At 50.7% G+C, this 25,776-nt stretch overlaps 14 protein-coding genes across 14 annotated transcripts; 8 read left to right on the top strand and 6 right to left on the bottom strand.

The window, feature by feature from the left end:
* Positions 1-83: 83 nt before the first annotated feature.
* On the top strand, positions 84-2,184 carry M436DRAFT_71039 (uncharacterized protein; the record flags this gene model as incomplete). Its single annotated transcript, XM_013574336.1, has 8 exons — positions 84-169; positions 264-344; positions 400-618; positions 670-782; positions 835-897; positions 947-1,097; positions 1,147-2,087; positions 2,144-2,184. 8 exons carry the CDS (start codon positions 84-86, stop codon positions 2,182-2,184), a joined length of 1,695 nt encoding a protein of 564 aa, XP_013429790.1.
* A 179-nt stretch (positions 2,185-2,363) lies between these two features.
* On the top strand, positions 2,364-4,456 carry M436DRAFT_41510 (uncharacterized protein; the record flags this gene model as incomplete). Its single annotated transcript, XM_013574081.1, has 11 exons — positions 2,364-2,419; positions 2,477-2,658; positions 2,750-2,832; positions 2,882-3,266; positions 3,317-3,476; positions 3,528-3,678; positions 3,728-3,793; positions 3,842-3,950; positions 4,008-4,235; positions 4,286-4,392; positions 4,418-4,456. 11 exons carry the CDS (start codon positions 2,364-2,366, stop codon positions 4,454-4,456), a joined length of 1,566 nt encoding a protein of 521 aa, XP_013429535.1.
* Positions 4,457-5,074: 618 nt separating this feature from the next.
* M436DRAFT_10536 (uncharacterized protein) lies at positions 5,075-6,213 on the bottom strand (the record flags this gene model as incomplete). Its single annotated transcript, XM_013573917.1, has 3 exons — positions 5,075-5,551; positions 5,657-5,834; positions 5,909-6,213. Coding segments are annotated over 3 exons (960 nt in total), but the record flags the coding sequence as incomplete, so codon positions are not given.
* Positions 6,214-6,959: 746 nt separating this feature from the next.
* Positions 6,960-7,526, top strand: M436DRAFT_41567 (uncharacterized protein; the record flags this gene model as incomplete). Its single annotated transcript, XM_013574087.1, has 1 exon — positions 6,960-7,526. The coding sequence occupies one exon, from the start codon at positions 6,960-6,962 to the stop codon at positions 7,524-7,526; it is 567 nt and encodes a 188-aa protein (XP_013429541.1).
* A 377-nt stretch (positions 7,527-7,903) lies between these two features.
* Positions 7,904-8,325, top strand: M436DRAFT_79961 (60S ribosomal protein-like protein L39; the record flags this gene model as incomplete). Its single annotated transcript, XM_013574427.1, has 3 exons — positions 7,904-7,909; positions 7,976-8,076; positions 8,277-8,325. 3 exons carry the CDS (start codon positions 7,904-7,906, stop codon positions 8,323-8,325), a joined length of 156 nt encoding a protein of 51 aa, XP_013429881.1.
* A 429-nt stretch (positions 8,326-8,754) lies between these two features.
* On the bottom strand, positions 8,755-9,772 carry M436DRAFT_71035 (carbon-nitrogen hydrolase; the record flags this gene model as incomplete). Its single annotated transcript, XM_013574335.1, has 3 exons — positions 8,755-8,790; positions 8,843-9,573; positions 9,637-9,772. 3 exons carry the CDS (start codon positions 9,770-9,772, stop codon positions 8,755-8,757), a joined length of 903 nt encoding a protein of 300 aa, XP_013429789.1.
* A 415-nt stretch (positions 9,773-10,187) lies between these two features.
* M436DRAFT_41021 (ABC1-domain-containing protein) lies at positions 10,188-12,827 on the top strand (the record flags this gene model as incomplete). The annotated part of the gene is made up of 1 exon (XM_013573997.1): positions 10,188-12,827. One exon carries the CDS (start codon positions 10,188-10,190, stop codon positions 12,825-12,827), a length of 2,640 nt encoding a protein of 879 aa, XP_013429451.1.
* A 678-nt stretch (positions 12,828-13,505) lies between these two features.
* M436DRAFT_71033 (uncharacterized protein) lies at positions 13,506-14,342 on the top strand (the record flags this gene model as incomplete). Its single annotated transcript, XM_013574334.1, has 1 exon — positions 13,506-14,342. One exon carries the CDS (start codon positions 13,506-13,508, stop codon positions 14,340-14,342), a length of 837 nt encoding a protein of 278 aa, XP_013429788.1.
* A 485-nt stretch (positions 14,343-14,827) lies between these two features.
* M436DRAFT_79957 (vacuolar ATPase 98 kDa subunit) lies at positions 14,828-17,573 on the top strand (the record flags this gene model as incomplete). The annotated part of the gene is made up of 4 exons (XM_013574426.1): positions 14,828-14,956; positions 15,012-15,090; positions 15,153-15,388; positions 15,444-17,573. The coding sequence occupies 4 exons, from the start codon at positions 14,828-14,830 to the stop codon at positions 17,571-17,573; spliced, it is 2,574 nt and encodes an 857-aa protein (XP_013429880.1).
* Positions 17,574-17,806: 233 nt separating this feature from the next.
* M436DRAFT_79956 (uncharacterized protein) lies at positions 17,807-18,236 on the bottom strand (the record flags this gene model as incomplete). Its single annotated transcript, XM_013574425.1, has 2 exons — positions 17,807-18,109; positions 18,213-18,236. 2 exons carry the CDS (start codon positions 18,234-18,236, stop codon positions 17,807-17,809), a joined length of 327 nt encoding a protein of 108 aa, XP_013429879.1.
* Positions 18,237-18,315: 79 nt separating this feature from the next.
* On the bottom strand, positions 18,316-19,041 carry M436DRAFT_41919 (HAD-like protein; the record flags this gene model as incomplete). The annotated part of the gene is made up of 1 exon (XM_013574157.1): positions 18,316-19,041. One exon carries the CDS (start codon positions 19,039-19,041, stop codon positions 18,316-18,318), a length of 726 nt encoding a protein of 241 aa, XP_013429611.1.
* A 1,004-nt stretch (positions 19,042-20,045) lies between these two features.
* M436DRAFT_71030 (endo-1,3-beta-glucanase) lies at positions 20,046-22,874 on the bottom strand (the record flags this gene model as incomplete). The annotated part of the gene is made up of 3 exons (XM_013574333.1): positions 20,046-20,480; positions 20,533-20,559; positions 20,610-22,874. The coding sequence occupies 3 exons, from the start codon at positions 22,872-22,874 to the stop codon at positions 20,046-20,048; spliced, it is 2,727 nt and encodes a 908-aa protein (XP_013429787.1).
* Positions 22,875-24,188: 1,314 nt separating this feature from the next.
* On the top strand, positions 24,189-24,580 carry M436DRAFT_79953 (uncharacterized protein; the record flags this gene model as incomplete). The annotated part of the gene is made up of 2 exons (XM_013574424.1): positions 24,189-24,368; positions 24,449-24,580. 2 exons carry the CDS (start codon positions 24,189-24,191, stop codon positions 24,578-24,580), a joined length of 312 nt encoding a protein of 103 aa, XP_013429878.1.
* Positions 24,581-25,297: 717 nt separating this feature from the next.
* Positions 25,298-25,654, bottom strand: M436DRAFT_79952 (uncharacterized protein; the record flags this gene model as incomplete). The annotated part of the gene is made up of 2 exons (XM_013574423.1): positions 25,298-25,414; positions 25,466-25,654. The coding sequence occupies 2 exons, from the start codon at positions 25,652-25,654 to the stop codon at positions 25,298-25,300; spliced, it is 306 nt and encodes a 101-aa protein (XP_013429877.1).
* Between the last annotated feature and the right edge of the window lie 122 nt (positions 25,655-25,776).

Genomic DNA, 25,776 nt, shown 5'->3' with positions numbered 1-25,776 from the left:
GCCGAGCAACCAAGCATTATACCAATCTAACCTGTCCTACTTTATCCTATATTTCTATCCTTGTGTCAACACCAGCTAAGAAGATGTCCGTCGAAGCTGAAACCGTCACGACAGATGTAAGGTTGCCACCTGATGTGTGGCAACTTCTCTTCGATGAATTGGCTTCAAGGTATGACTACCTATCTACTCTACTGCTCTTTTCTTGTTTTCGTTACCACTGTATGCCGCTATAATGTATTGGCCAACGCTGACCTATCGATCAGGGGTGACTTTTCGAGCTTGTACTCGTGTGCTGTGACCAGCAAATATTTAGCTGGCTCAGGAGCTCTGGCGAACCTCTACCGGTAAGAGTTCCTTTTGTTTCATCTTTCAAGTAAGGAAGACTGAATCACATCTCAGTGCGAGTCACAATGCACCAGTCAAGAGTGGAGGCAATGAGGCATTGCCATTGCAAGATCAAGAACAGGCTGTCCAGAGGTGGTCAATCCTGTGGCGATCCATCTTGCTCTCGTGCACTGGGGAGACACTATTTCCGTATTGCCATTACCTGAGAGTGCTTGACCTACGTGATGTCTACAACCTACTGGACGACGACAAATTCAGAGGTAGGATATATCAGTAAGTGTAAAGTCGTCGCTTCAAGATGTTCCTCCTCTAACACTGGTGTAGAAACTTCTTCTCCGGCTCTCTTGCGAGGTTCAACATTACTAGTCAGACTAGGGGAAAGGCTCGTGCCTTGAAATCCAGTAATATGCGCCAGACAGTTGCTGCGATTGGAGATGGCATGCCACACTTACACAACCAATGCATTGCGCCTGACTGACAACAACTCAGCAATCGTGAAGGCTGCGCCCATGCTCGAGGGACTCACCGAACCTATTCTCAACGAACACAACAGTATGTATCTCAGTGAAATCAGAAAGGCAAGACTGACATTGCTACGCAGTCCTTTCCGGTACGTTGCCACGTTGGGCGCCCGATTTGGGTAGGCTGCGATCGCTTGAGCTATGGGATGGTAAGACGCTCGGCGATGAAACCATCCAGGAGCTCTTACACAAGCACTGTCCACATCTTGACAGAATCAACATCTACCAGTGGTGAGTAAACTTTACTAACTGTGAGTATTGTGCTAATGTCATACCACAGGATCGACGACGATTCTGATAGTCAGCTTGCACGCTTCCTGAATCGTATGCCCAAGAACACATTACAGTATTTTGAGAATAATGGAGAGTGCGGCATTGGCATTGAAACATGCCAGGCGCTGAATACGCATGGAGCATCCCTAAAATATCTAGGACTCGCACTTCCGGCGAAAGGAATTGAGGGACTAGGAATGATGCAGAACTGCACGATGATTGAGACGCTGAAGTTGACCGAAACACAACCATCGCACGATCTCAAGGAGATGCAAAAAGATACTCTAGACGGCATGATTGATTGGCTGAGGCAGTGCACAAACCTGCGTGAAGTCAATCTTATCGACTTTGTTTCGGCCCCAGACATCTTAGCACCCGTACTGAGCGAGGAGGGCATCGATCTGGAGGACTTGCAAGTCACTGCAAAAGACGATTACATGTATGTGCTCAGGGAGCACCAAGCATTTCATGCAGCCATCGGGCTGCAGACAAAGCTTCAGAGCCTGTTTCTCAAGGCCGATCCTGACCCTCTAGAGCCTACCGCTCGTAATCAGCTTTGCGACGCTGTATGCGAGTTGACAGACCTGCGGCATCTACACCTCATGAGAACATCTGACTACTTCCAAGACGATCAGCTTCAGCTTCTCGGAGAAAACTTGCTTAAACTGGAGGATCTTTTCATTGGTGGTTGGCTGCTGTCTGACAGCACGCTAAATACACTGTCATACTTGGAAAACTTGAGGAGTATCACTTTCAATGGCCTATCAGTCTTCACAGCGAATGGTCTGCTTGATTTCATCGATAGACTAGGACCCGGCAACCGCGGTCTTGCCATCTCGATTGACATGGCTTCACTGGATGGTGCTCTCAGCAGTGAGGAGCAGGACTTGGTTCGTGATACCCTAGCCACCAAGGTACAAGGTCGCTTTGAGTACCAGCTCGTCAGAGGTGAGCCGACTGCATCATCCATAAAACTCGACAAAAACAAACTGACAATGAAGTAGACCCTGATGTTTCTGAGTTCGAAGAGTCAGATTCGGACTGAGAAACTGATTAGCATATAAATACCCATCTATTATGATTTCCAAGAGGCTGTGGTGGAGGAGGCTAAATAACAGAGCGGGCCGGAAGCGGCTCGGTGAAAACACCCCGATGACGGCAGCCGCGACCTTGACATTCAACCAACGCACCTTTTCCACATTTATCATCGGACACATCACAAAGATGGCAAATACAAGACGTATTCTTGTAGTCGCAGGGTCTGATAGTTCTGGTGGCGCGTAAGAGATCAAGTGTCCAAGTATATGTTGCGAATGGCTAATTCTTGTCATTGACAGAGGCCTCGAGGCCGACCAGAAGGTTATCGCCGCTCATGGTTGTTATGCGATGACTGCAACGACTGCTTTGACCGCGCAAAATACACAGGGTGTTACTGGTATTCACGAAACACCATCAGACTTTGTGAAGAAATGTATCGACGCCTGCGCCGAGGATGTTGGTATTGATGTAGTCAAAACTGGTAAATTCATCTCTTTGTTCTTGGTTCAACGCACTGCCATTCTTGAGAATTATATGCCGATACATCCACGACTCGAGCTGATTGAGCAAAGGCATGTTGGCTTCTGCTGGCACTATTAAGGTTGTTGCAGACGCATTGAGAAAATATAAACCCGCATGCAGCATTGTTGATCCGGTAGGCCTCCATGTTTAAATCACTATGCCACACGGCTGACGCAGCCAAGGTGATGGTCGCAACGAGTGGAGCAAGACTGCTCAAAGAGGAGGCCATTAAGACACTCTGCACAGAGCTCTTGCCTGTCGTAGGTCTCATCACACCCAACATCCCTGAAGCACTCTTGCTACTGGAAGAATCGGGTAACAAAATCGACGACATCAAGGATTTGGATGGCATGAAGCAGCTGGCTAAGGCAGTCGCCGAGTTGGGCCCCAAGAGCGTGTTGATAAAAGGCGGACATATTCCGTTGAAGAAGAACTATGAGGTTGCTACCACTGATGCAGAGAAAGAAGTCCTGGTCAACGTACTCTACACGGACGGTGACTTTTGTGTCTTCGAGTCGAAATACCAGATCGCGAGGAACACTCACGGCACGGGATGCTCGCTTGCTTGTATGCGTCACATATTCGTACAAATTGAGCAGAAACTAATTTCTCCACAGCTGCAATCGCTTGCAATGTCGCCAATGGTCTCAGTATGGAACGAGCAGTACGTGCAGCTGGTCGCTATGTTGAAGCTGGAATCAAGACCAGCGTCGATCTTGGTAAAGGCTCTGGTCCGATCAACCATTTCCACTCCCTCAATATCATGCCCTTCCCACCGTAAGTCGACTAGGTCACAGTATCTTCTGGCCCGACTGACATCGATCGCAGTGGCGGCTTTGTGGACTGGTTGCTAGAGCGTGAGGATGTGCAACAAGTCTGGAAGGAATTCACACAGCACGAGTTTGTTGAGAAGATGGGTGACGGCACTCTGCCTGTCGAGAGATTCAAATTCTACATGGTCCAAGATTATCTCTACTTGGTAAGCCCCACGGTCGAGGGAATGGAGACAATACTCACTAATGACATAGACCCATTTTGCCAGAGCCAACGCACTTGCCGGCTACAAGGCTAAAACTCTTGAAGGCGTAGCAGCAGTAGGTTGTCCTGAAGCACTACTCCGGCTAGACTAACCACGACCATAGTCCGCCGGTATCGTCACGCACATTCATACCGAGACCAAGCTGCATGTCTCCGAGTGTCTAGAACTAGGTGTCACAATGGATGAACTTCGCAACTCAGAAGAGCACCAAGGTACATCGACTATCAAAACCTTTCGCTCCAGAATCTTCAACCTAACATGGCTTGCAGCCTGCACAGCATACAGCCGCTACATCCTCGACATCGGCGCATCAGAAGACTGGCTCGCCCTCCAAATAGCAATGTTCCCCTGCCTTCTCGGCTACCACCACATTGCTCAGCGTCTCTCCGCTCTGCAAGACCCTGCTGCTCCCAAGGATGCCAATCGTTACCGCCAATGGATAGACAATTACATTGCTGACGACTACACCCAAGCTGTTGGGAAGGGAATGGGTAAGCGTGTTCTTGAGGCGGCTGGATGAATGGAAAAAGTGCTAATGTAATTGCAGAATTGGTCGAGGGACACATTTCCAAGCAATCTCCCTCCAGGATCGAGGAGTTGGTAAAAATCTTCATTCATGCAACCAAGGCAAGTAAACCACTCATCTCGATGTCCGTTTGGCTAACTCTTGATGATGCAGATGGAGTGTGGATTCTGGGCTATGGGAATGGGTGCATAAGATCATGCAGCATGCGAACAAAAGTCTTATTGTACACATGTAGAGAGGAATATCAAAGTAACCAACAACCACAGAATCTGCAAGCACTACCAATCTTCCTTCCGTCTATCGGGAACATGCCTCTTAGAACTCGTTTTAACATGAAGCGGGCCACTGCATCAATTACCTCTCTGTTTCTAAGGCGCAAAGCGAGAATTTTGCCGTCTTGTGCGTGAGGAGGGCTCCAGGAAAGCCGCCATCTATCACTCAACAAGAACTCAAGAAAAACTCAACACTCGCAGTCCTACAACCAGCAAGCCGCATGCAGCAAAGTATCAAAAGTCAGGATGTTCTAGGAGAATATGGTAGTGCGTGTTGTTCCTTAATCCTGTGCTCTCTTTGCATTACATAGATGGAGAAGAGAAAATGCCCGTATCCCACAAATTCTATCATGAAAAAGGAGAAGCGAGAAGATTAAATTATGTACAATGCATGTGGATCTAAATGTTCTTTGACCGGTCATTTTGTTTATTCTTCACCATCGCTTCGCGGCTTGTACATGATGGTCGTCAGGAACTGTGGTGCCATAGTTAGTATCGACAACCTCTGGAAGAGCGCAACAGAAGACATAGTACATACCTTTCTCTTGTATCTCGTAGTCGCACTCGTGGCCAGCACGCCTTGCTTGATGTTTGTCGTCGCTAGATGGTTCAATACCGTGTGGTTTGGCATGATCAAAACACTGCTGTCGTCCTTTGTTGGTGTGGTTCCGTTCAGAATGCTTTTGCTGAGGAACATGGGAAGTGACGGAGGTGCTGGTTGAGATTCGGCAGCTGCATTGGCACGCTCGAATCTATAACGCGCAGCCGATCCAGAAGGAGACTGAGCGTCATCTTTTGCCGAGGGCGGCGGATACCAAGAGTCGAGATCTGTAAGATAAGCCGGTATCGTTTGTGTCCATTCTCTGCTCGGTTGGCGAACCAAGGGTGGTTGTTGTCGAGGTTTTGGCTCGTCTGCTGGGGCCTGAGCGGGTGTTCCTGTAGTCGACTTGGGCGCAAGAGGTTCGTGACTTGACTTGGGAGGAGTGTTTTGTGGTTGATTCGAGGCCAGGACATGCTTATCCGCCTGAGCAGCTGGTTTGGGTCGGATATCCATTGGTCGTGAAGGCTCTTGCGGCTTGACTGGAGGAGGTCCAGGAAGTACAGGTTTACCAGGTTGAACAAGAGGCAGCTGATCCAATGAGACTTCGATGTAATTGACGAGGATGTTGGTGTAGTCGACGGTAGTGGGCAGGTCATTGGAAGTCATCATGTCACCATTGGCGATGAATTTGATGTGGTGAGTACCGGGTGGCAGTTGTAGTGTGGCCGACAAGGCGTTCTTGTGTTTGCTAGGACCACTGTGGTGTTCGGTCAGTTCTTGGATGCTCTCAGATTGGGATGCGTCGGTCACGCCACGGCTTCGTCGACTTACTCCTTGTGCAGACGGAACTTGCGCTCCCAGTTTGTGAAAGTGCCTGTCACATAGACGCGGTCGCCGGGTTGGGCATTGCGCCATTCTATCAGGGTGGGGACCTTTGGGCCGCCAGCATCTGTTTCATAGCCCTCGAAGCCATCTGGCTCTTCGTCATCGTCGTCGACGGTGCTGCTCACAACACTCGAGCGTCGGGGAAGGTCGGCGGGTTCGGGATCGTCATCTGGCAATACGGCCGAGATGATAGGAGAGCCAGGAGTGTGGTCTTCTTGCTCAATTGGGAGGGGCAGACGCGGGGGTCGCGAGAAGCTTGCCGGGGGGAGGTGGTAGGCAGGTTCGGTGGCAGGAGAGGCAGGGCGAGGAGTGCGTTGTGATTGAGGGACATCAACAGGCTGTGATGCAGGCGACAGGCGTGGCTCTGGAGGGGGACTGGGCGACTTGAGGCTCTTGTGACGGCGGGGTACCGAGGGCGACTGCTGCTTGGGGGTGTTTGTGGTGCTGGAGCGATTGCGCTGGTGGGACGAGGCGGGAGTGGAGCGTGGTTGCGAGGGCGAGTAGGCCGCGGGAGAGTAGACCGAGGGGAAGATGGCCTGGCCACTGGCCGATGTCGTGTCGAGCGAGGGCGATGCGGCCGACGTCTTGTTGGTCAGAGCGGCGATGGACTCGCGGCGTCGGGGCTCGCGTCTCGGGTCATGGTGTTGGTGGTGCAGAGCATGGGCGGGCGATGCGGGCTGGCTGCCCTTGTCCGCTTTGGCAGACGACGGAGTGTTGCCCATGGAAAAGTGCTGTGGATGGCGAGGATGATCGTCTGGACGAGCGATGCTCTGGAGAACTGACGCTGAGGAAGCCGCTCCCGCTCCTTCGTGCTTTCTCCGCAACCAAGACAGCAGTGACAAGCTCCCCTGCGCAACTCACCACCTTGGTCCTCTGTCGCCGATCCTTCATGAGCACATCTCGTCTTCTGCTGTGCTTCAGGCTGCTTTTCCCACGCTGACATCAAGGGCTTGCATTGTGTCATCTACAGCCATTATCCGAGACGTCGGCCGCCAGCATGAATCAATACGTCGCGTCGTCACTCACTGCCCTCTACTACCTCATATATCCCCTCTACTTTCTACTTTGCTTCATCGCCCTGACCGCAAAGGCTCTTCTCTCGCCAATCACAGCCCTGCTGCTTTTCCTGCTACAGCCACTGGTCCTCTTCGCTCACCTGCTTGTGACTTGCGCTCTTGTTCCTCTTCGACTCTTGCAGAAATTCGAGGTCATTCTACCCCAGCTCTTTGCTCGCTACCCCACATGCTCCTCTATTAATATGCTGACTATTGCCAAGACACTCTACATCTATCTGGGTGTCGCCTCTATCACAGGCATCTCGTGTGGCTTGCTGTTGCATTTTGTCTATTCCTTTTTGCACTCCAACTTGCACCTCGCTTCTGAGCCTGTCGTGAGGGGTCCTACATCAAAGCAATATCGTGCTTCTCCAAGGCGCAAAGACATGTATCATTCAGACCCTATGTTTTCACCCGCCTTGTCTGTGACCAGTGTACTCGATACACCGGGTGCAGGCAGATATGGTCTGCTGGCTCAAACCATTCACGAGGAGGACTCGGATTTCTGAGACCTGTTTCGTACAAGACTTGTTTTTCTCAACGACTACCGATTGGTGCAGTCGAAAGCCATGCCAGATGACTCTTTTGCGATACGCCACGCTTAAAATGCATACATGTTGATAATGATGGCATTCACGAATGCTGTTTTGCAAAAAGTTAGATTGGTTCGGATCATATCATAGACAAGTCGACAATAACAAGTGAAGAGACCGCTCCCAGTCGAAGCTGGCGTTCGCCTCGGGTGGTCGTAACTGCTGGCTGTCACGGGATTTTCCGCCAAGTTCGGCAAGCGCCAAGGTGACGCACGCACCTGCCACATCGAATTCGTAGAATTTCACAGCCGGCGTCTTCTCCCTCTCCACGACCAGCGACAAAGACCGTCAAGATGCCTGTAAGGAGTCCCGTCAGCGCTGCAGATACAGGAACACTCTCCCTCTGACACCATGTAACCACACAGTCCCACAAGTCTTTCCGCACCAAGCAGAAGCTGGCCAAGGCCCAGAAGCAGAACCGTCCCATCCCTCAGTGGATCCGTCTGCGCACCAACAACACCATCAGGTACGATTGAACTCAGGTCCCGCTTCCGAAAGAATGGCAAGAAAAGAGCTTGGAATGTCGACACAACGCGACGGGAAAACGCGACCGAACTCTCTGAAGAAACACCGCGAACACCTTCCACCCATCCAAAACACACCGAGGGCCAGCCACGCAAGCGCACACGAACACACAGAACCCGTAGACTAACGGAGCTCCTTCAGATACAACGCCAAGAGACGTCACTGGCGCAAGACCCGCATCGGTATCTAAGCGACTCGCCCACGATATCAAGCAGCCAACATATTCCCTCGATGTCGACTTCGTCACTGCCGACCTGCTTCTGAAAGAAGCCGACTGTTTCGCTTTTGGGCCCGTGTTCCCTTTCTCAACGGAAGGAGGAAAAGGGTCCCCTTTTTTCCATCATCGTGGGGCTTGTGAATCACGCAGGGAATGACAATCAAGAATCAAAATATGGCGCTAGTTGTTTGCTAGGGGATGCGTATCACAAAACAAAAAACTTCTGGTTGATGGAAATTACATGATGAAATGCCTTGACACCTTTTCGAGTCTACTCTCTGCGTGTTCGTGATGTTTCTGAGATGCTCGACGCGCATTTGTTTTGTTTTCGACATTCCGCTGTCACAACTCTGGATACGCAAACATCAACTGCGCCTGACCCTCTGTGGATAACATACTCGATCACGACACTTTGGCGCGCAGTGCGAATTGAGGAGGCTACTTCCGATTAGCATCACTGACATGTGTCTCCAGGCACCGATAAACTCACCTCGGTAGTATCAATCTTGAGCAATCTTTCCTCTGCCTTGCCTAAGATGTCAAAGATTCTGACTTCTCCTTGTTCGACCACCATCACACAGCTCGTTCCAGCATACCCCACAACTTCGTGACCCTCGTCATCAACACCCTGACTGACACCTGCTACCATGCCAGGCTCAGTGCCACATCTGTTGGCCATCACTACCACAATCCCTCCTTCTCTCTCGCTCTGCACCACTGGCACGAATCTTTCCAACCAGTAACTCAGAGTCTCGAGGTCCGGTTGCAAGCTAGTTTCTAGCAATTGCTGAGGCAGCAGTCTGGTCAACCAAGCCATGGACAAGACGACCAAAGGCGTACCCGAATCCACACAGTGGTTTGCGAACTCATATGCTGACCAAGGAGCTTCGAAGCGTCGAGGGTTGATGTCCATACAAATGCCCATGCAGGCTTGACCGAGTGAACCGAGTGTGCCGTTGTAGAAGCCAGTGTCGCCTTCGGATGCCCATGTCTCGTCTGTGTAGTAGAGGAAGGTTTTCCTATAGCTGGCTGCTACTTTGCCGTCTGGTGAAATGCTGACTACCGTGTTGTAACGTTTACCCTCCGGTGTGATTTCTGGATATCCGACGGCAACTACACAGTTCAACCTTGCAGCTGTACGTTTTGCCCACTCTGCTGAAGGGCCATTGTTTGTAGGCTCCAGAAACGGTTGGATGGCTTCTAGATTGGGAAAGTTGTAACCTGTTTGTCAGAATGAATAAGACATTCAATTTTACCACGAAGATACAGCTAGGCATTGCTCACCCGAAAATGCCATCTCTGGCAAGACTAGAAGATCGAGGTCAGAAGACAAGGTATCCTGCAGCAGAGAGTCTGCCTTGCGGATATTCCCATGCACCTCGCCCAGCTTGGGTGCGAATTGAAGACATCCAACTCTCATGTCGGACGGTCTTGCTGATGTCTACGACTACAAGGTGTAATGAAGATGTAGTGGATGTGTGACAAGAGGGTGGATAGGGTGAAAGCAAAAGACGGAAATCTGGATGATGAGTATTTGACCGATCAAGACAATCTTGTCAGCGACCAACAACAGTTTGTTTGATCTGTCCAATGTCACGAAGCACCTCGGCAGATTTCTGTTGTTTGGCGACCTACTTATCAATCAAGACTACATGCGGGTCATGGTCTGAGGAACAGTTGCAGGCGTGGACGGAATGAAGCTTTGACAGCTGCCCGCATTTTCGACGGTACCGACGTCAGCGATTTTGATTCTCTACAGAAACACGCGCAGGCGAGGGACGAGAGCATCCGAGAATGAGCACCTGAAGCGTACATCCGACAATTAAGACGACATCATGGCGGGCAGACGGCTGTTGGATGCAGCCAGGCTCTTCAGCGCCTCGGGATCGATAGCGAAGCAACATTTCAACATTCGTTCTCAGCAATGGGAACTCTTTACACAGACGTCGAGTCTAGCAAAGGCTGTCAAGAACCAGACAGATCGCGTCACTCTCACCGCACGAGCCGCCTATGCCTTGTCACGGAGGGTCAACGAAACCGGACCAGCCTACACACAGACGAGTCGACATGAGGAGCCTATACCGAGTCGAGAAACAGTCCAAGGCGCAGACGCAACCGATATACATGACGAGGGACTGAGTCAGGATCATCACTGGGATAGATCGGAACAAAACGCTGCTGCAGAAGCACCACCGACAGACGACTTGCACGTCACTCAAGAAAAGGCTCGTCGTCACCCTCTACCGGATGGTACTATTCCTCCCGAAGGCGCAAATCTAGATCCATCGCCGAGTCGCCAGGGCACAGATACCTTTAGCCAGCGACCAGTGACGGATGCTCCCAAAGACCCCTTTGAACAGCAGTCTGTCATCAAAGACTTGCACCCTACCGAGTCTAGCGCATCCACGATTCCCAGCCCAAATGCCCAAGACAGTCATGCCGACGACACGGTCAAGATGCAGCGTAAGGCTGAATTTCAGATTCCGTCCGTCTCCGGTCACTCCCAATCAATGTCCACACCAGGACAAGACACATTCAATGCTAGACCAACAGACTCATCTGTCGAATTGTCATCTCTACCTCGCACCAAGATTCCCAAGTCTACAGAAGACACTCAAGGTGGTGACGAACACGTCAAGGATGGTCAGATTAACCAGGACGTCTACTACTCATCTAAAGGTCATCCTGCTCAGCCTCCAATTCCACAACAAGAAGCTATTCCAGCACAGGATGAAATGCCCGAAGGCATCAACACTGACATCTTCCACAGCCCTAGGGTCGCTTCGTTACTCGGTGGCGGGGCTAGAGAGGACAGGAGGAAAGCTTACGAACTCAAGATGAAGGCCGCCAGAAAGGGCTCAACCCAACCAATTCAGGAGAGCATCAAAGCCGAAGAGAAGAATGCTGATACGTTCAGCGCGAGACCAGGTGCATCAATACCTGATGCTACTGCTTCGCCTGCACCCGCCGTTGAGCCAATCGCTCCTGTGGTTGAAACGAAGACACAGATCAGCGATAAGGAGACGCAAGAGCTGGCCGATGCCATGGCTGCAGATGCCACTGCCGCCGCATCTTCTTCCACTCTTGAGCCTGATACGCCCAACACTCCTTATCAGCTGCGCGAATCCGCTGTACCTTCTTCTCGCTTCGGTAGGCTGTGGCAGTACGGAGGTTTGGCCACGAGTATGGCCTTCGGTGCCGTCGGCGAGAGTCTACGACGAGTGACTGGAGGTGCTGCTGCTGCCGCAAGTGGTTCTCTCCTACTCAGTCCTGCCAACATGGAAAGACTGGTTGCCAAACTCTCTCGTATGCGTGGTGCAGCTCTCAAGCTCGGCCAGATGATGAGTTTCCAGGACTCCAAGATGTTGCCTCCTGCCATCAATGCCGTGCTCCAGCGTGTCCAAGACAGCGCTGACTATATGCCTCCATGGCAACGCAACAAGCAACTTGCTGCCAACCTAGGCGCTGACTGGAAAGACCTGTTCTCGAGTTTCGAGGATGTGCCCATGGCTGCTGCATCGATTGGCCAGGTCCACCGCGCTACATTGGCTTCCAATGGCCGTGAAGTTGCCGTCAAGATTCAGTATCCTGGCGTTCGTGGTAGCATCGACTCTGACCTCAACAATCTCTCTCTGCTCCTTACAGCATCACGACTTTTGCCGCCTGGACTCTTCCTGGATAAGACCATCGCCAACGCTCGCACAGAGCTAGGATGGGAGTGCGACTACACACGTGAGGCGGAGTGTGGCTCTCGTTTCGCAACCCTCCTCGAGGATGAAACTGCCACTTTCCGTGTCCCGCAAGTCTTCCTCGAGGCATGTGGCCCTGAAGTACTGACTGCTGAGCTTATGCACGGTAAAGGTGTCACCAAGATTCCCGATCTCTCACAGGACGAGCGGGATTGGATCGGCACACAAGTGCTGCGTCTTTGCCTCCGCGAACTGATGGAGTGGAGATTCATGCAGACCGATCCTAATTGGACCAACTTCCTCTACAACAGAGGCAGTGCTCCATCCGCACGCAGATTGGAGTTGCTAGACTTTGGTGCCTCAAGAGAGTTCCCAGAAAGCTTTGTGACGCCGTACGTTCAGCTGCTGATCGCGGCTTCGACTCACGACCGCAATGCCTGCCGCGACCTCTCTATCAAACTAGGCTACCTCACTGGAGCAGAAAGCCAGGCTATGCTTACCGCCCACGTCGACTCTATCCTCACTCTTGCTGAGCCTTTTGATTCTGGCCGAACAAGCGACTTTTATGACTTCAAGGACCAGACCATCACCGACCGAGTAAGGGAGAAGATTGGGTTGATGGTTAGAGAGAGACTGGCACCGCCGCCTGAGGAAACATATTCGCTGCACAGAAAGCTCAGCGGTGCATTCTTGCTCTGTGCGAGACTAGGCGCTAATGTGCCAGCGAAGAAGCTGTTTGAGGATGCGGTTGCGAAATGGAAACAGAGCAAAGGTGAGAAAATCTGATTGTTGGCAAATCTGTAACTTTGTACATATAAACACTCCACTGTCCATGTCCATTCTACTCTACTATGTGTTTCTGCTTATGAAGACTCAATGGTTCATCGTGAGAGCCGAAGACAAACGCTTCCACATGCCTGGCAACATCGAGCTCGAGAACGCAATGATGCCTATGTGCCTCTGGGGGGCTCTCTAGCCCAAAGGAGTAAGTGAGCTCGAGTATGATCATGTGATACGGCCATATTCCGCCTTTCCGAGACGTTCAAGGCGCCTGGTCAGTGCGATCGTGGTCATTTACTAGCTTATAAAGACAACCCCTCTAGGTATGAATAATGGGGGTGGGGTCGGTTGACCGTGTTGCTGCATCTCATCTTCGTCACTGCTCAAGATGTTGTGACTTTTTACCAGCGAAATCTGTGACCTCATGCGAGCATTTTTATTGCCTATGATGTCCTTCACTATGTCCTAGATCCAAGAGCTGAGGTGCTGGCAGGCAGTAATATAGCCTCCCCGTATGTAAAGGTTTGTTACGCGTATACCTATTAAAATGCATACGCTGGTGGTGAGGCGTCATTTAATACGGTACCCCGCGTGGACCGAAGCTTGATCACTCCAGGCTCCAGCTCTACAACACACTCTCTCAGGGACATTCTACAACAGCATAATCTCATACCGACAGCAGACATGCAAGAGATGGACATTCTCATTCTCGGAGCGGGCTGGACATCGACATTCCTGATCCCGTTGCTAAAGGCCCGCAACTTGACATACGCGGCGACATCGACCACAGGGCGTGAGGGAACCATCAAGTTCAAGTTCGACCCTTCGGAGACGGACCCTACCTACTTCAATACTCTGCCTGCTGCTCGTAATATCCTAATCACCTTCCCGCTCAACGAAAAGGGTCAGGCTCATAGGCTGGTGTGGTCGTACAACTTTACGCACCAGCGTGTGTCAAACAATGTCCGATACCTTCAACTCGGATCTACCGGCATCTGGCAAATTGACCAAAAGACGACGTGGGTCGACCGACACTCGCCTTACAACAAGGAGAATGCACGAGCAATAGCAGAGGACGAGCTGCTGTCTATGAACGGCTGTGTGCTCAACCTTGCAGGCTTGTGGGGTGGAGAGAGACAGCCAAAGAACTGGGTCAGCAGAGTCGCGACCACCAAGGACCAAGTAAAGAGCAAGAAAAGCTTGCATCTGGTTCACGGAGAGGATGTGGCACGGGCAATTCTTGCAATCTTCGAGAAGTGGGAGCAGGGTCATGCATCAGGCTCACGCTGGATGTTGACGGATGGCCAGGTGTATTGTTGGTGGTCGCTTATGGCAGGCTGGGCAAAGGAAGGAAACCATGTGGATGAGGAGCCCAGTAAGCAGAGTCGTTGGGTGTATGAATTGATGGAGGAAGAGGGTGTGAAGGCACTCCCAAGAGACAGCGAGACACTGGGCAGATGCTACGACAGTCGCGACTTTTGGAAAACCTTCGACCTTACGCCCTTGAGAAGCAGGATCTGATGCAGGAAACTGGCGTGCTCTTACTGGGGTCTCTACACCCTGCACTTCATACGACTGATTGATGATTAAGTACAATCCAATGACATGTGTACTCGAATCATCGATGCTCCGAGGTTTCAAGCTGTCACGAGTTTGATGTGGTCTGCACTGAGCTTCGAGGAGATGAGAAAGAATATAAGTAATTACCGCATATTTCCACCATACAATGTTCTGACACTCCGAGACTCATCGAGTATCTCAACATATCTACACAGAGTACATACATGCTGTTATCAACGACCCTTTCTTTTGGTGATGGAACATACAAGCATATGATGTTGGAAGCGAATGTTGATGGTAGCACCCTGTCGAGGCGGATAAATCCGGGTACATCGTCATGTTCCAGGTTTGGGCTGGCCAACGACATCGAAGCTTGTTGCCTTCTCAGATAGCACCAATTCACAACATCCCCCGACCGACAGTCTCAGTGACCAACTACCGTCAAGATGGCGGCACAACAGGACTCACTGTTTCGTTCGGCGGACATGTCGCTGACGCAGCTGTACATGGCCAACGAGATTGGACGCGAAGTCGTGAGCGCCTTGGGCGAACTCGGCATCATGGACTTCAGAGACGTCAGTCGCCCCGATCAACTCGTCTGTACCACTCCGGACTGACAGTCGCTTGCAGCTCAACTCGGAGACCACCGCCTTCCAGCGCACCTTTACCCAGGAGATTCGAAGACTCGACAATGTCGAACGCCAGCTGCGTAAGGCCAATCGCCCCCTTAAACATACGCATAGAACAAGAGACTGAGACAATCACGGACAGGCTACTTCAAGGCACAGATGGACAAGGCCGACGTTTCGATGCGATCTATGTATGAATTCGGCGACCGCCTGGCCGCCCCCTCGGCATCCGAGATCGACGAACTGGTCGACCGCAGCCAGACCTTGGAACAGAGAATCCAGTCGCTGAACGACAGTTACGAAACACTCAAGAAGCGTGAAATGGAACTGACCGAGTGGCGCTGGGTCCTCCGCGAGGCCGGCGGCTTTTTCGACCGCGTGAGCTTGGAACACTACTATGGAATCTGGGCATGAGCACTAACATATACAACAGGCCCGCGGACAGACAGATGAGATCCGTCAATCGCTCGACGAGAACCACAACGACGATGCACCACTGCTCGCCGATATGGAGCAGGCCCACAACGGCGATGCCTCGGGCGAGCGCTCTTTCTCTGTTATGAACATTGGTTTCGTCGCCGGTGTCATCCCTCGTGACCGCATGGCCGCGTTCGAGCGCATTCTGTGGCGTACCCTTCGCGGTAACCTTTACATGAACCAGAGCGAGATTGAGGAGCCTATCACCAACCCCGAGACCAACGAGGAGATGCACAAGAGCGTCTTCGTCATCTTCGCTCACGGAAAGGAGATTATCAACAAGATCCGCAAGATCTCCGAGTCGCTCGGCGCCGACATCTACAACGTCGACGAGAACAGCGAACTGCGCCGCGATCAGATGCACGAGGTCAACACTCGTCTCCAGGACCTGGCAAATGTCCTCTCCAACACCAAGCGCACCCTGGACGCCGAGCTGACCATGATCGGCCGCAGTCTTGCTGCCTGGATGATCATTGTTTCCAAGGAAAAGGCCGTCTACCAGACTCTTAACCGTTTCTCTTACGACCAGCAGCGCAAGACTTTGATTGCAGAGGCCTGGTGCCCTACAAACTCGCTTGCTCTTGTCAAGTCGACTCTGCAGGACGTAAACGACCGCGCTGGTCTTTCTGTTCCCACCATCGTCAACACCATCAAGACCTCCAAGACTCCCCCGACCTACAACAAGACCAACAGATTCTCTCTGGGTTTCCAGACCATCATCGACGCTTACGGTACTGCCAAGTACACCGAAGTCAACCCTGGTCTGCCTACCATTGTCACCTTCCCCTTCCTCTTCGCCGTCATGTTTGGTGATTTTGGTCACGGGTTCATCATGACCGCTGCTGCCTGCGCCATGATTTACTGGGAGAAGCCTCTCTTGCGCTCCAAGCAGGACGAGCTCTTCTCCATGGCCTTCTTCGGTCGCTACATCATGCTCATGATGGGTATCTTCTCCATGTACACTGGTCTCATCTACTGTGACGCTTTCTCCAAGGAGCTTGCTATCTTCCCTTCCATGTGGGAAGTTCCCGACTTCAAGGAAGGGCAGTCCGTCACCATGGTCCGCAAGGAGGGCTACACCTACCCCTTCGGTATGGACTGGCGCTGGCACGATACCGACAACGATCTTCTCTTCTCCAACAGTTACAAGATGAAGCTCAGTATTCTTCTTGGTTGGGCTCACATGACCTACTCTCTCTGTCTCTCTTACATCAACGCCAGACACTTCAAGACTCCCATCGACATCTGGGGTAACTTTATTCCTGGTATGATCTTCTTCCAGTCCATTTTCGGCTACCTCGTCTTCTGCATCATCTACAAGTGGTCTATCGACTGGTACGCCATCGGCGCCAACCCCCCTGGTCTGCTCAACATGCTTATCTACATGTTCTTGCAACCTGGTACTGTTGAGGAAGAACTTTACTCTGGTCAGGCTGTTGTCCAAGTCATTTTGCTTCTTGCTGCAGTATGCTGTGTACCCATCATGCTTTTCCTGAAGCCTTTCTACCTCCGCTGGGAGCACAACCGCGCTAGAGCTATGGGTTACAGCGCTGTCGGTGAAAGCCAGAGAGTTAGTGCTCTTGACGATGATGATGACGACGAGCACCACGGCATGAACGGTAGACAGAGCTTCGCCAGCGAAGACGGCGGCGCTGCTATTATCACCCAGGACATCCACAGCGAGGAGCACGAGGAGTTTGAATTCTCAGAGGTCATGATCCACCAGGTCATCCACACCATCGAATTCTGTCTCAACTGTGTTTCCCACACTGCCTCTTACCTTCGTCTCTGGGCTCTGTCGCTTGCCCATCAACAGCTGTCTATCGTGCTGTGGTCTATGACCTTGGCTAACGCTTTTGCCTTCACTGGTGCTGCTGGTGCCTTTGTCATCTTCTTCTTCTTTGTCGTCTGGTTCTTCCTCACCGTTGCCGTCTTGGTCGTCATGGAGGGTACATCGGCTATGTTGCACAGTCTGAGATTGCACTGGGTCGAAGCCATGAGCAAACATTTCCTTGGTGACGGTGTTCCGTTCGAGCCCTTCAGCTTCGAGACCATGCTCGAAGAAGAAATGGCTGATTTGAAGTAGCTAGTTACTGCTGTTTGACGTCAGCTTAGTGTATTGTTCATCGCATCGCATCTCTTGTTTTAGTTTTGTATGTAGAAACCTGCCGTATAGATGAGACTTCTGTGTCTCTTTCATTTTGTCCACCAATATGTGTCAAAGAGATATCTACATCAAATCGGTGAATGATAGAAGCATTCCCCTAATACGCAGTGTCTCTAGCAAGTTTTCTTTGGGTTTCCAGCAGAAAAACCTCTTTACATCTCAACATCGTCAACATCGCTCATTGGAATGAGTTTGTTGGCAGCCTTGTTGTCATCCAACTCTTTCCGAAGCGCATCTTTTTGCTTCTCCAGGTCATTGATCTTGCGTCTGAGCTCTTTTAGCTCAGAAATGATGGTAGGAGTTCTTTCTTTGAGCTCCTTTCCAAGAGCAGCTTGTGCGGCCGTTTTCTTGCGGTCGGCAATGACTTGACTCTTCATCCCACCAATGCAGTATGCAGTATGCTCGCTGTGGAAAGACACAGTGATCTCTAGACGGGGGATGTGTCCAGAGAGAGCCTGGATTGAGTTGTGTCTTGGTGGATACGATCCAATTCTCGAAAGTATTGTGCGTTTCCATAGCTATATGCGTCATGAACCTTTGCACGTGGGAAGAACTAACAGGTCTACGGGTGAATGGTACCATGTTTCTGCAAAGTACTATGCATGCTGATAGCCACGCGTAAGTGATCAGCTCTACCAGGATCATATCGCTGAATCCATTCCTACTTTGCTGCATCTTTCTCAACCGCATCAGCCATTTCTCCCAGTGTATCAAACTTCCAATCGAAAATCTCTTCATCTCTGTTGCCCATCTCCGCTCCCGGTCTTACAATCCAACAACTCGTGATACCCATCTTCTTGGCCGGATGATGATCATGGAACTGACTCTGCGCCGTCTGCAGCACCTGAGCCTTCTCGACTCCAAACTTTTCCTTTACTCTCTCCAGCATAAAGTCAAAGTTCTTGAGCGAGGGTTTGTAGCTGCCGATGTCTTGAGCTGTGATTATGGCATCGAACGAAACTCCTTGCAAAGGTCCAGAATTTGTGGTGGAGAAAGAGTTGCGGTCTACATTTGAGAGTACCACGAGTTTATAATGCTTTGCCAATCGATGGAGTGCGTCGACTGTATCTGGGAAGGCAGGCCACTTTCCCACCGAGTTTCCGAATGCTGTATTTTCTTCTTCGGATGGCGGGTTGCAGTTCAAGTCTTTGGCTAGGTCAGGGTGGATTGTGGCGAGCAGGTCGCAGTAGGATAAGTCCGGAGTCTTTTGCTGTTGAGAAGCCTCGTGCTTGTGGTAGATCTCTAGGAGTTCCCTGCGGGTGTAGGTGTCGGATTTGTTGTTTTCGCTGAGCAGAGGTTGGAGCGCTGTCAGGACACCGGTCTCCCAGTCAATCAATGTACCGTAGACGTCAAAGGAGAGAAGCTTGAAGTCGGTGAGTTTGGCCATGGTGTGATGTCTTGGATGGAGATCAGAGTGTTACTAGGCAAGATACTGTAGTTTCGATTTATATACAAGAACACACGCCCTTAGCTTGATGATTGTCATGCATGAGAGGTAAAGTCATGAGCGACTTTAGCCGAACGATAGGCGAGTCGACCCGATAGCGGGCAAGGTGGCCAGGAGCTTCAATTTCTTCATAACAACGCATCACCTTCTATCCTCCTTCAACAACCGCACGGTCGCTAGATCTGTGCTTACGGCATCTTGTTTTGCCTACCATACGCAGGTCACCTGGAAGAAGCGCTGCACAAATCCAGCCTCATCAAGCGAGAACCACTGCGTGAAGATAGGCACTGCAGTACCGAGACTTCATTTACCCAGGTCTAGCACTGCCGTCCATCGTCAACAGCCAGTTCAGACAATGAACTTGATCATCAGACCTGCCGGGGTAGCTCAATCGGTAGAGCGTGTGGCTCTTATCTTCTTAGATATCCCACCTTCGGCTATTCCTTCACCTCGCTGCTGACGTTTCTTTTTGATGTTTCTTGCACTATGTCGTTTTGGTGGGACAGTTGACAAATTTCTGTTTTGGTGGTGGTAAAACTTGGCTCGCTCGGTCTGAGCGCAGAGTCGGAAAGAGGGTAAGGTGAGATTGAAAGCACAGAGCGGAAGTCGAAAGCCAGTATCTCCTGTTCTCCTCTGACAATGATAGTAACTATCTGACTGCATAGTTTTCTCAAGATGGTAGACGAGTCCATGGAGAGCCGATGAATAGACCACTCTCAGTGGAACCCTTGGATCCCTCGAAGGGACTGTGCCTTTCCATGGCTACTTTGTCACATGCCTTAGAACAGAGAGAGATAAGCACGAAGTAACAACATTAAGAAAGAACGAATATGTTCGTTGCTATGTGCTATGCTGGTTATGTATACTCGTCCCAGTACTCCGAAAGAATGACCAGCATCCCGTATCCGTCCAGCGGCTCATGGATCAAAATTCGACTCTCTACTCTAGACCCGCGAATGGCCGTGACTTCTATGCCCATGGACAGCACTAGTTACTTGCTCTCCCTCCACCTTCAGTCTCTCTATCGACTCTCCTTCTGTCACATTCCCTCCAGCATCTGACCGCTTAGCCGCACTAGGCGACCCGCCCATAGCTGCAGAATAAGTCAAGTACCAAGCCAAACTAGCTCCACCATCAAGGTAAGCAGGGTTGAACTTGGGATCTGAAAAGAAAGCATAACTAGTAGCTGGCTGGATGGTTGCCAAATTTGCGTACAATATACCTCTCCAACCGCCGTCTACATTGGCCCGTCCGTTGGAGAAGAAGGTGTTCCACTCCTCCGTGACGAACTTTTGTGTGCGCACGTATGCGCTAAATGGGAAGCCAGCCGGGATCATGTGGATGCCGTGTACGAACTCTGGATTGCTGCCGAAATAGGTCTGAGGTAGGGAGTTAGCGAAGTCCCTAAGAAGACAGAACTCGATAACATGCCGTGTAGTCTATTTTGTTCTCGAACAGCTGTTGAATATGAGTGACCTTCTCTACGGTAGGTGCAATTCCACACTTACGATTCCGCTGACTTTGTTACCGATGAAGCTGGCAGGTTGCACTTTGTTATCCGAGGAGTACAAGAAGTAATTCTGCATAGATCTTGCTTGGATAGCCAGCATGAGGTTGCCTCTGGCTTCCATTGCCTTGTCGCCGATGGTTCGTCCCCACATCTTGATTGCATAGATGGACAAGTTGTCCTCGGAAGAACTCTCTTCATCTTTTCCATCACCACTCTCGAACAAGCCCTTCGCCCAACTGTGGCCGTGATACCAGTCATAGGATCGAGAGAAGGGGAAGTAAGCATCAGTGGTAACAGAGTTGGCATAATCGCGGACCAATGTGTTGACCCATGCCTTGTTCGTCCCCTGGCTCAACCAGCTCGGATCCAGATATCCGATCACAGCAGCCGCATAAACAAAGTATCCATAATGGAAATGATGGTCGTTGTAATAAGTATTGCCGAAATCTAGACCAGAGTCTCCAGTTTGGTATGTGCCGCTGGAGACAACTCCACCCCATGACGACTCGTAGACAAGAGGAAGAATCTGCTTGTTGCGAACGAATGTGTCAAATGCAGTTTTTAGCTTTTGAAGTCCACTTATAGCGAGTGTTGCATTCTTGCCGACATCGTGAACTGCATAGGTAATGGCGGCAAATTTGGCGAGTGCTTTGCCAGAGTAGTACATCGAATCAAGATTTGATTGCTTCTTCATGTCCTGGCTGAGTTCACTTTCTCCGGCTTTGTTAATTAACTTCATAGCTGCGGCGGAGACCTTGCTGACTCCTCGGAGTGATGGTGACCAAGGAGCGAATCCCATGTCTACTGGCAAGTTCTGCTCGAGTAATGTCCATGAGTCGCCAACAATACCCGTAGCCATCCCTTTAGTGGTCGTCTGGAGCTTCACATTTGTCACTCCACCAGAGGTAAGACTTTGAACGTGGTGAGGGAGGCCCCACTGTAGTAAAGTTCGATTTGCGACGCCTTGTTTCGTCCAGGTCAACTTGTACGTTCCAGCAGCTCCTGTTACAGATCCAGATACCGTTGCAAAGACCGGATATGCACCTGCTGCTTCGTCATAGATCGCTTCTGCACCAGCAGAGGGCACTTTCGCGACTTGAATAAACCCCTGGAATTTAGGGGCTCCTTGCAGTACGCGAACATTGGTCAGGGTGAAGGAGTTGACAGGGTATCCTGGCTGCGAGGTTGTGACATAGATGTTCCAAGATGTACCATCAGCAAGTTTTGCTTGATGCTTGAAGGTCGATCCGGAAGGCATACGTCCAACATACGTGACACTGATAAAAGAAATCGCGCTCTCGATACGTGGCGTTCCATTGCTGTAAACACCTGTCACAAATCCCATTCCCTGGATCAATGGGAAGGTGATAGTCGGAGCAGCACCAGGACGTGCCAGGAGGTTGACATTGGCCGAGAAGGCATCCAGAGAATCCACCGTGAGCTGAGTTGTAGTGTTCAGTTCCGAAGCAGAAAGTGTGAGCGATTGTATGCCGATAGGGTTGATGAAGTATCGAGCCGGATCTCCAGGGCCGAATGCCAGCTGCGATCTTTCAATGTGGCTAACTGCCAGCCCGTAACTTTTGAGCACACCTGCCCCTTTTCCCCAACTCACCGAGTAGGGATGTGTGAAGGTAGAGGATGACTGAGAGCCTAAGAGGAAGTTGGCGTAGAACTTGTTCGTCTCCAATTTCTTTTTTTGTGGTGCGATCATGGAATGAGCAACTGGATGATCGGTTCTTGAGGATATCTGTGACGGAGGTGGACCACTTGCGAATGCCACGAAAACATTGTCCACAGACATCGTTGCAGCCAGAGGAGTGGCATTCGGGTGGGGTAAAGATGTACTAGCCGTGTTGATCAGGGACAGAGTAGTAGAAGCAGAAGCCACCGATGTAGGAAACGGCTGGACAGAGCTCTTGCCAGAAGTTTCCAAGGAAGTAATAACGACACCTGAAGTTTGAGGCTCGACTTTCGAAGAGGCGGTCTGAACCGCAGATTGACTTAAAGACGACAAGCGATTGGTGGTCGAGAGCGAGTAGGATGAGGTATCTGATCGCCTGGTGGACAGCACAGGCGTAAAGCTGCTAGCAGAAGAGGTCGTAGACCCCGGGTATGCAGTCGACTGTGTAGGCAAACTACTGGTATCTGTCCCACAGTCGTAATAATATTCCCAGTCATTGTCGTTGGCGAGAGGTGCGGCCGTGGTCAGATGTGCTAGAAGTGTGTTCAGGAAGAACATCAAACAAAGGAAGGAACCACCCATAATGAACGTGTTGGCTGAGCGTCTCGCAGAGTCACCAGAGGAATCAAGGTTAGATAAATATTCCAACGCCTAGTAGTAGTCAAGAGAACAATAGCTTAGCTTACGGCCGTTTTAAGGGGGTGGGTCCGAGGGCGCAATAGGCGTCGAGGAGTGAGATTCTACAGACGTCCTGTGATTAAAAGGTACTTTTTTCCCCTGCAACCTACTGAGTATCGAGAGATTCGAGTCAAGGGGGGTATAGTGATCATGCAAACGTGACTTGCCTTGCATCCCAAAGAGGCTTAGAAAGAATGTTCCTAGGCGGAAGAGCCTAGCAATTCACGACACGAGTGCAAGAGCACAGGATGAGCGTGAACGGTAAGTGTGATCGCTTTAGCGCATAGTCTTACATGGGCCAAAAATCTAGACAGAGCGCAGCGTCTGAGGTGGCTTCCAAGGAATGTCAAGCATCCCTTGAAGAAGTGGTATCAAGGGGCTGGAAGCGAAGTCGATGAGAATTTGAGAGCCGCTTGCCCCTCAGTTGTCTCAGAGGATGTTGTACCAGAAAGGTCGGATACCGGTTACCCTGTTTGACACAATCGACTTCTGACGGTGTGAGAGCAATTCGGGCAGAAGATGTTTGAGCGCGATGGAGGAGTAAGATGTAGGTCCTCTAAATGAAAACAAGGTTCTGAGAAAGAACGGCTGGGGAAAGCTGTGGGAAGAAGCGAACGCGCTCCACTGTGCCTGCCACTTTCCAAGGCGATATTTCCTACTACCATTCAGAGGATACGTTTTGAACAGCAAAACGACAGCTTGATACGCTCTCACTAATCTCTGAAGAATATCATGGCCTCTGACAGCTTGCAGTCGACGCTAAACAGTTCATAGACGAAGAGTTGAGTTCCGTGTCTTTGCGACAAACATATCCTTGGTAAGTATCTGCAGAGGACCGGTCTATGAGCAGCGCCATTGACGTCGCTGATCAAAGGCAAGACGGCGCTCACAAAGCACCTTGCCCATCTGATAGATTTGGGTCAGGCTCAAGGTAAAACATGCTGTAATGTACGTTTCGGTGATGGATTCACGAGATTTGATCACACAGCCACCTGCTCGTGTCACACGCAGCTCTTGGTTCACTGTGATACGACACATGCAGGCCTTTCAAGTTGCAGGCAGGTAACACAGGCATGGTTTGCATGTGCTGTAGCTTGATGATCGGTCGGGTATACGCCTATGCTGTGCGACTCCTTGAACGAGCCTCGTCCAGATCAAGAACCGTTTGTGGTCGGGAAACGTCATAACACCAGGTTCTATCCTACTGATAACAAGTCCATGGACCAAAGAACTGGTAACCCAATGCCAGGAACAGTTTTCGATCGAGGTGTGACCTCTCACTACCTCTGGGACTTCTTCCTCCAGGCGCACAAGGGTCTGCAAGGAACCGCCAGACCTGCTCACTATATCGTCCTGAAAGATGAGTTGAACTTCAGCCAGGATGCATTGGAATCTTTCGTCCGACTTATTCCTTTAATCGAGCCACTAAGGCAGTCTCGATCTGTCCTCCAGCATACTATGCTGACCTCATTTGCGAGAGGGGACGCATGTATCTCTACTCGACCTTGAACGAGAACCAGAGTGCAAGTGGTTCTGCCTACAACGCACAAACCGCTGAGTGGACCCAGGGAGTTCACACCAGATTGACCGAGAAGACTTTCTATGTCTAAGCAGCCCTTGCCCTACTGGGTAACATGATCATCATCATGCATTACTCTCCATTGAGGTACACACTCATTCTTACACAGCCGTTGCGATTTTCTTTATGAGCATGACATGATTGTCTTTTACGGCCGAGCATCAAGAATCAAACTTCGTTTCCCATCATCCATCTATCCAGTGTAGCGTGTAAGACATGTGCATATGTATGTGAAGGCTAAAGCGAATGATCCATCACTGAAGCATAGTTGAAAGTATTATCTAGGCCCTCATCTTCTTATCCCAATTGCAATGGTACCTCCTTCTGTCGAATGAATAATCACACGGTAGCCATAGAAAGGCACGGGCCCTTCAACGGATCCAAGTGTTCCACTGAGATTGGTCTATTCATCGGCTCTCCATGGACTTGTCTGCTGTTTAGAAGAATTTATGCAATCAGGTCGACAATCTGGACGATCAAGAAACTGTTCTTTAAAGAGGGTGTGATAACAATAACATATGTCTTCATTATATTCTATTCAAACGTAGTTCATAAAGGGTGCTTGTTTGAAAAAAGAACTAGTAATATTGAACTTGGCTAAGAAGAATAACGGAGTTGTATGGTTTCTTGGAGAAAGTAAAAGAGTAATGTACAGGAAGACGAAGGATGCAGTCCATGGGTATCGTAAGAAAAGCCTGGTAGATGTAACGGAAAAGGCGAAGATTGGCGGAGCAGAGAGAGAAGGAGTCTAGATGGCGTCGCCCTGTCTCTTCCATGCATCGAGGTACATTTTTCCAGTGAGGCTTCCAGCGAATTCGTGGTCCTTTGCGGGCTTGTCGATGTTTTCGGCGACGAAGGGCTTCAGCTGTCAAGATGTCAGAAGAGTGAATGGCAGCGGAACGACACAAGGACATACGTGGAAGTCGGCGAGGTCAGGGACGACATAGGTGCGGACCTTTGACCAGTCGATAGTGTAACCACCAAACTTTGTGTGACGACCCATGGAGCCTGTGCCGGTACCCTTGTAGTAGTCCTTGCCGGCCTGCTTGGTGGTGAGGGCGAGACGACGGAGAGCGCGTGCGAGAGAAGGAGTGGGAGTGAACATGACGGCGACGAGCCGAGACGAGATTGACGATGCTGCTGGTGGTGCTGATTTGATTCTCAGTAGCGCAGCAAGTTGCGACTCGGAGGTGGTTTGCGGCGAACTTTGGCAGTTGCTACCCGCAC

This window comes from Aureobasidium namibiae (assembly GCF_000721765.1).
Source record: "Aureobasidium namibiae CBS 147.97 unplaced genomic scaffold scaffold_4, whole genome shotgun sequence".
In the NCBI taxonomy this organism is placed as follows: domain Eukaryota; kingdom Fungi; phylum Ascomycota; class Dothideomycetes; order Dothideales; family Saccotheciaceae; genus Aureobasidium; species Aureobasidium namibiae.
This window is presented reverse-complemented; position numbering and strand designations above follow the sequence as displayed.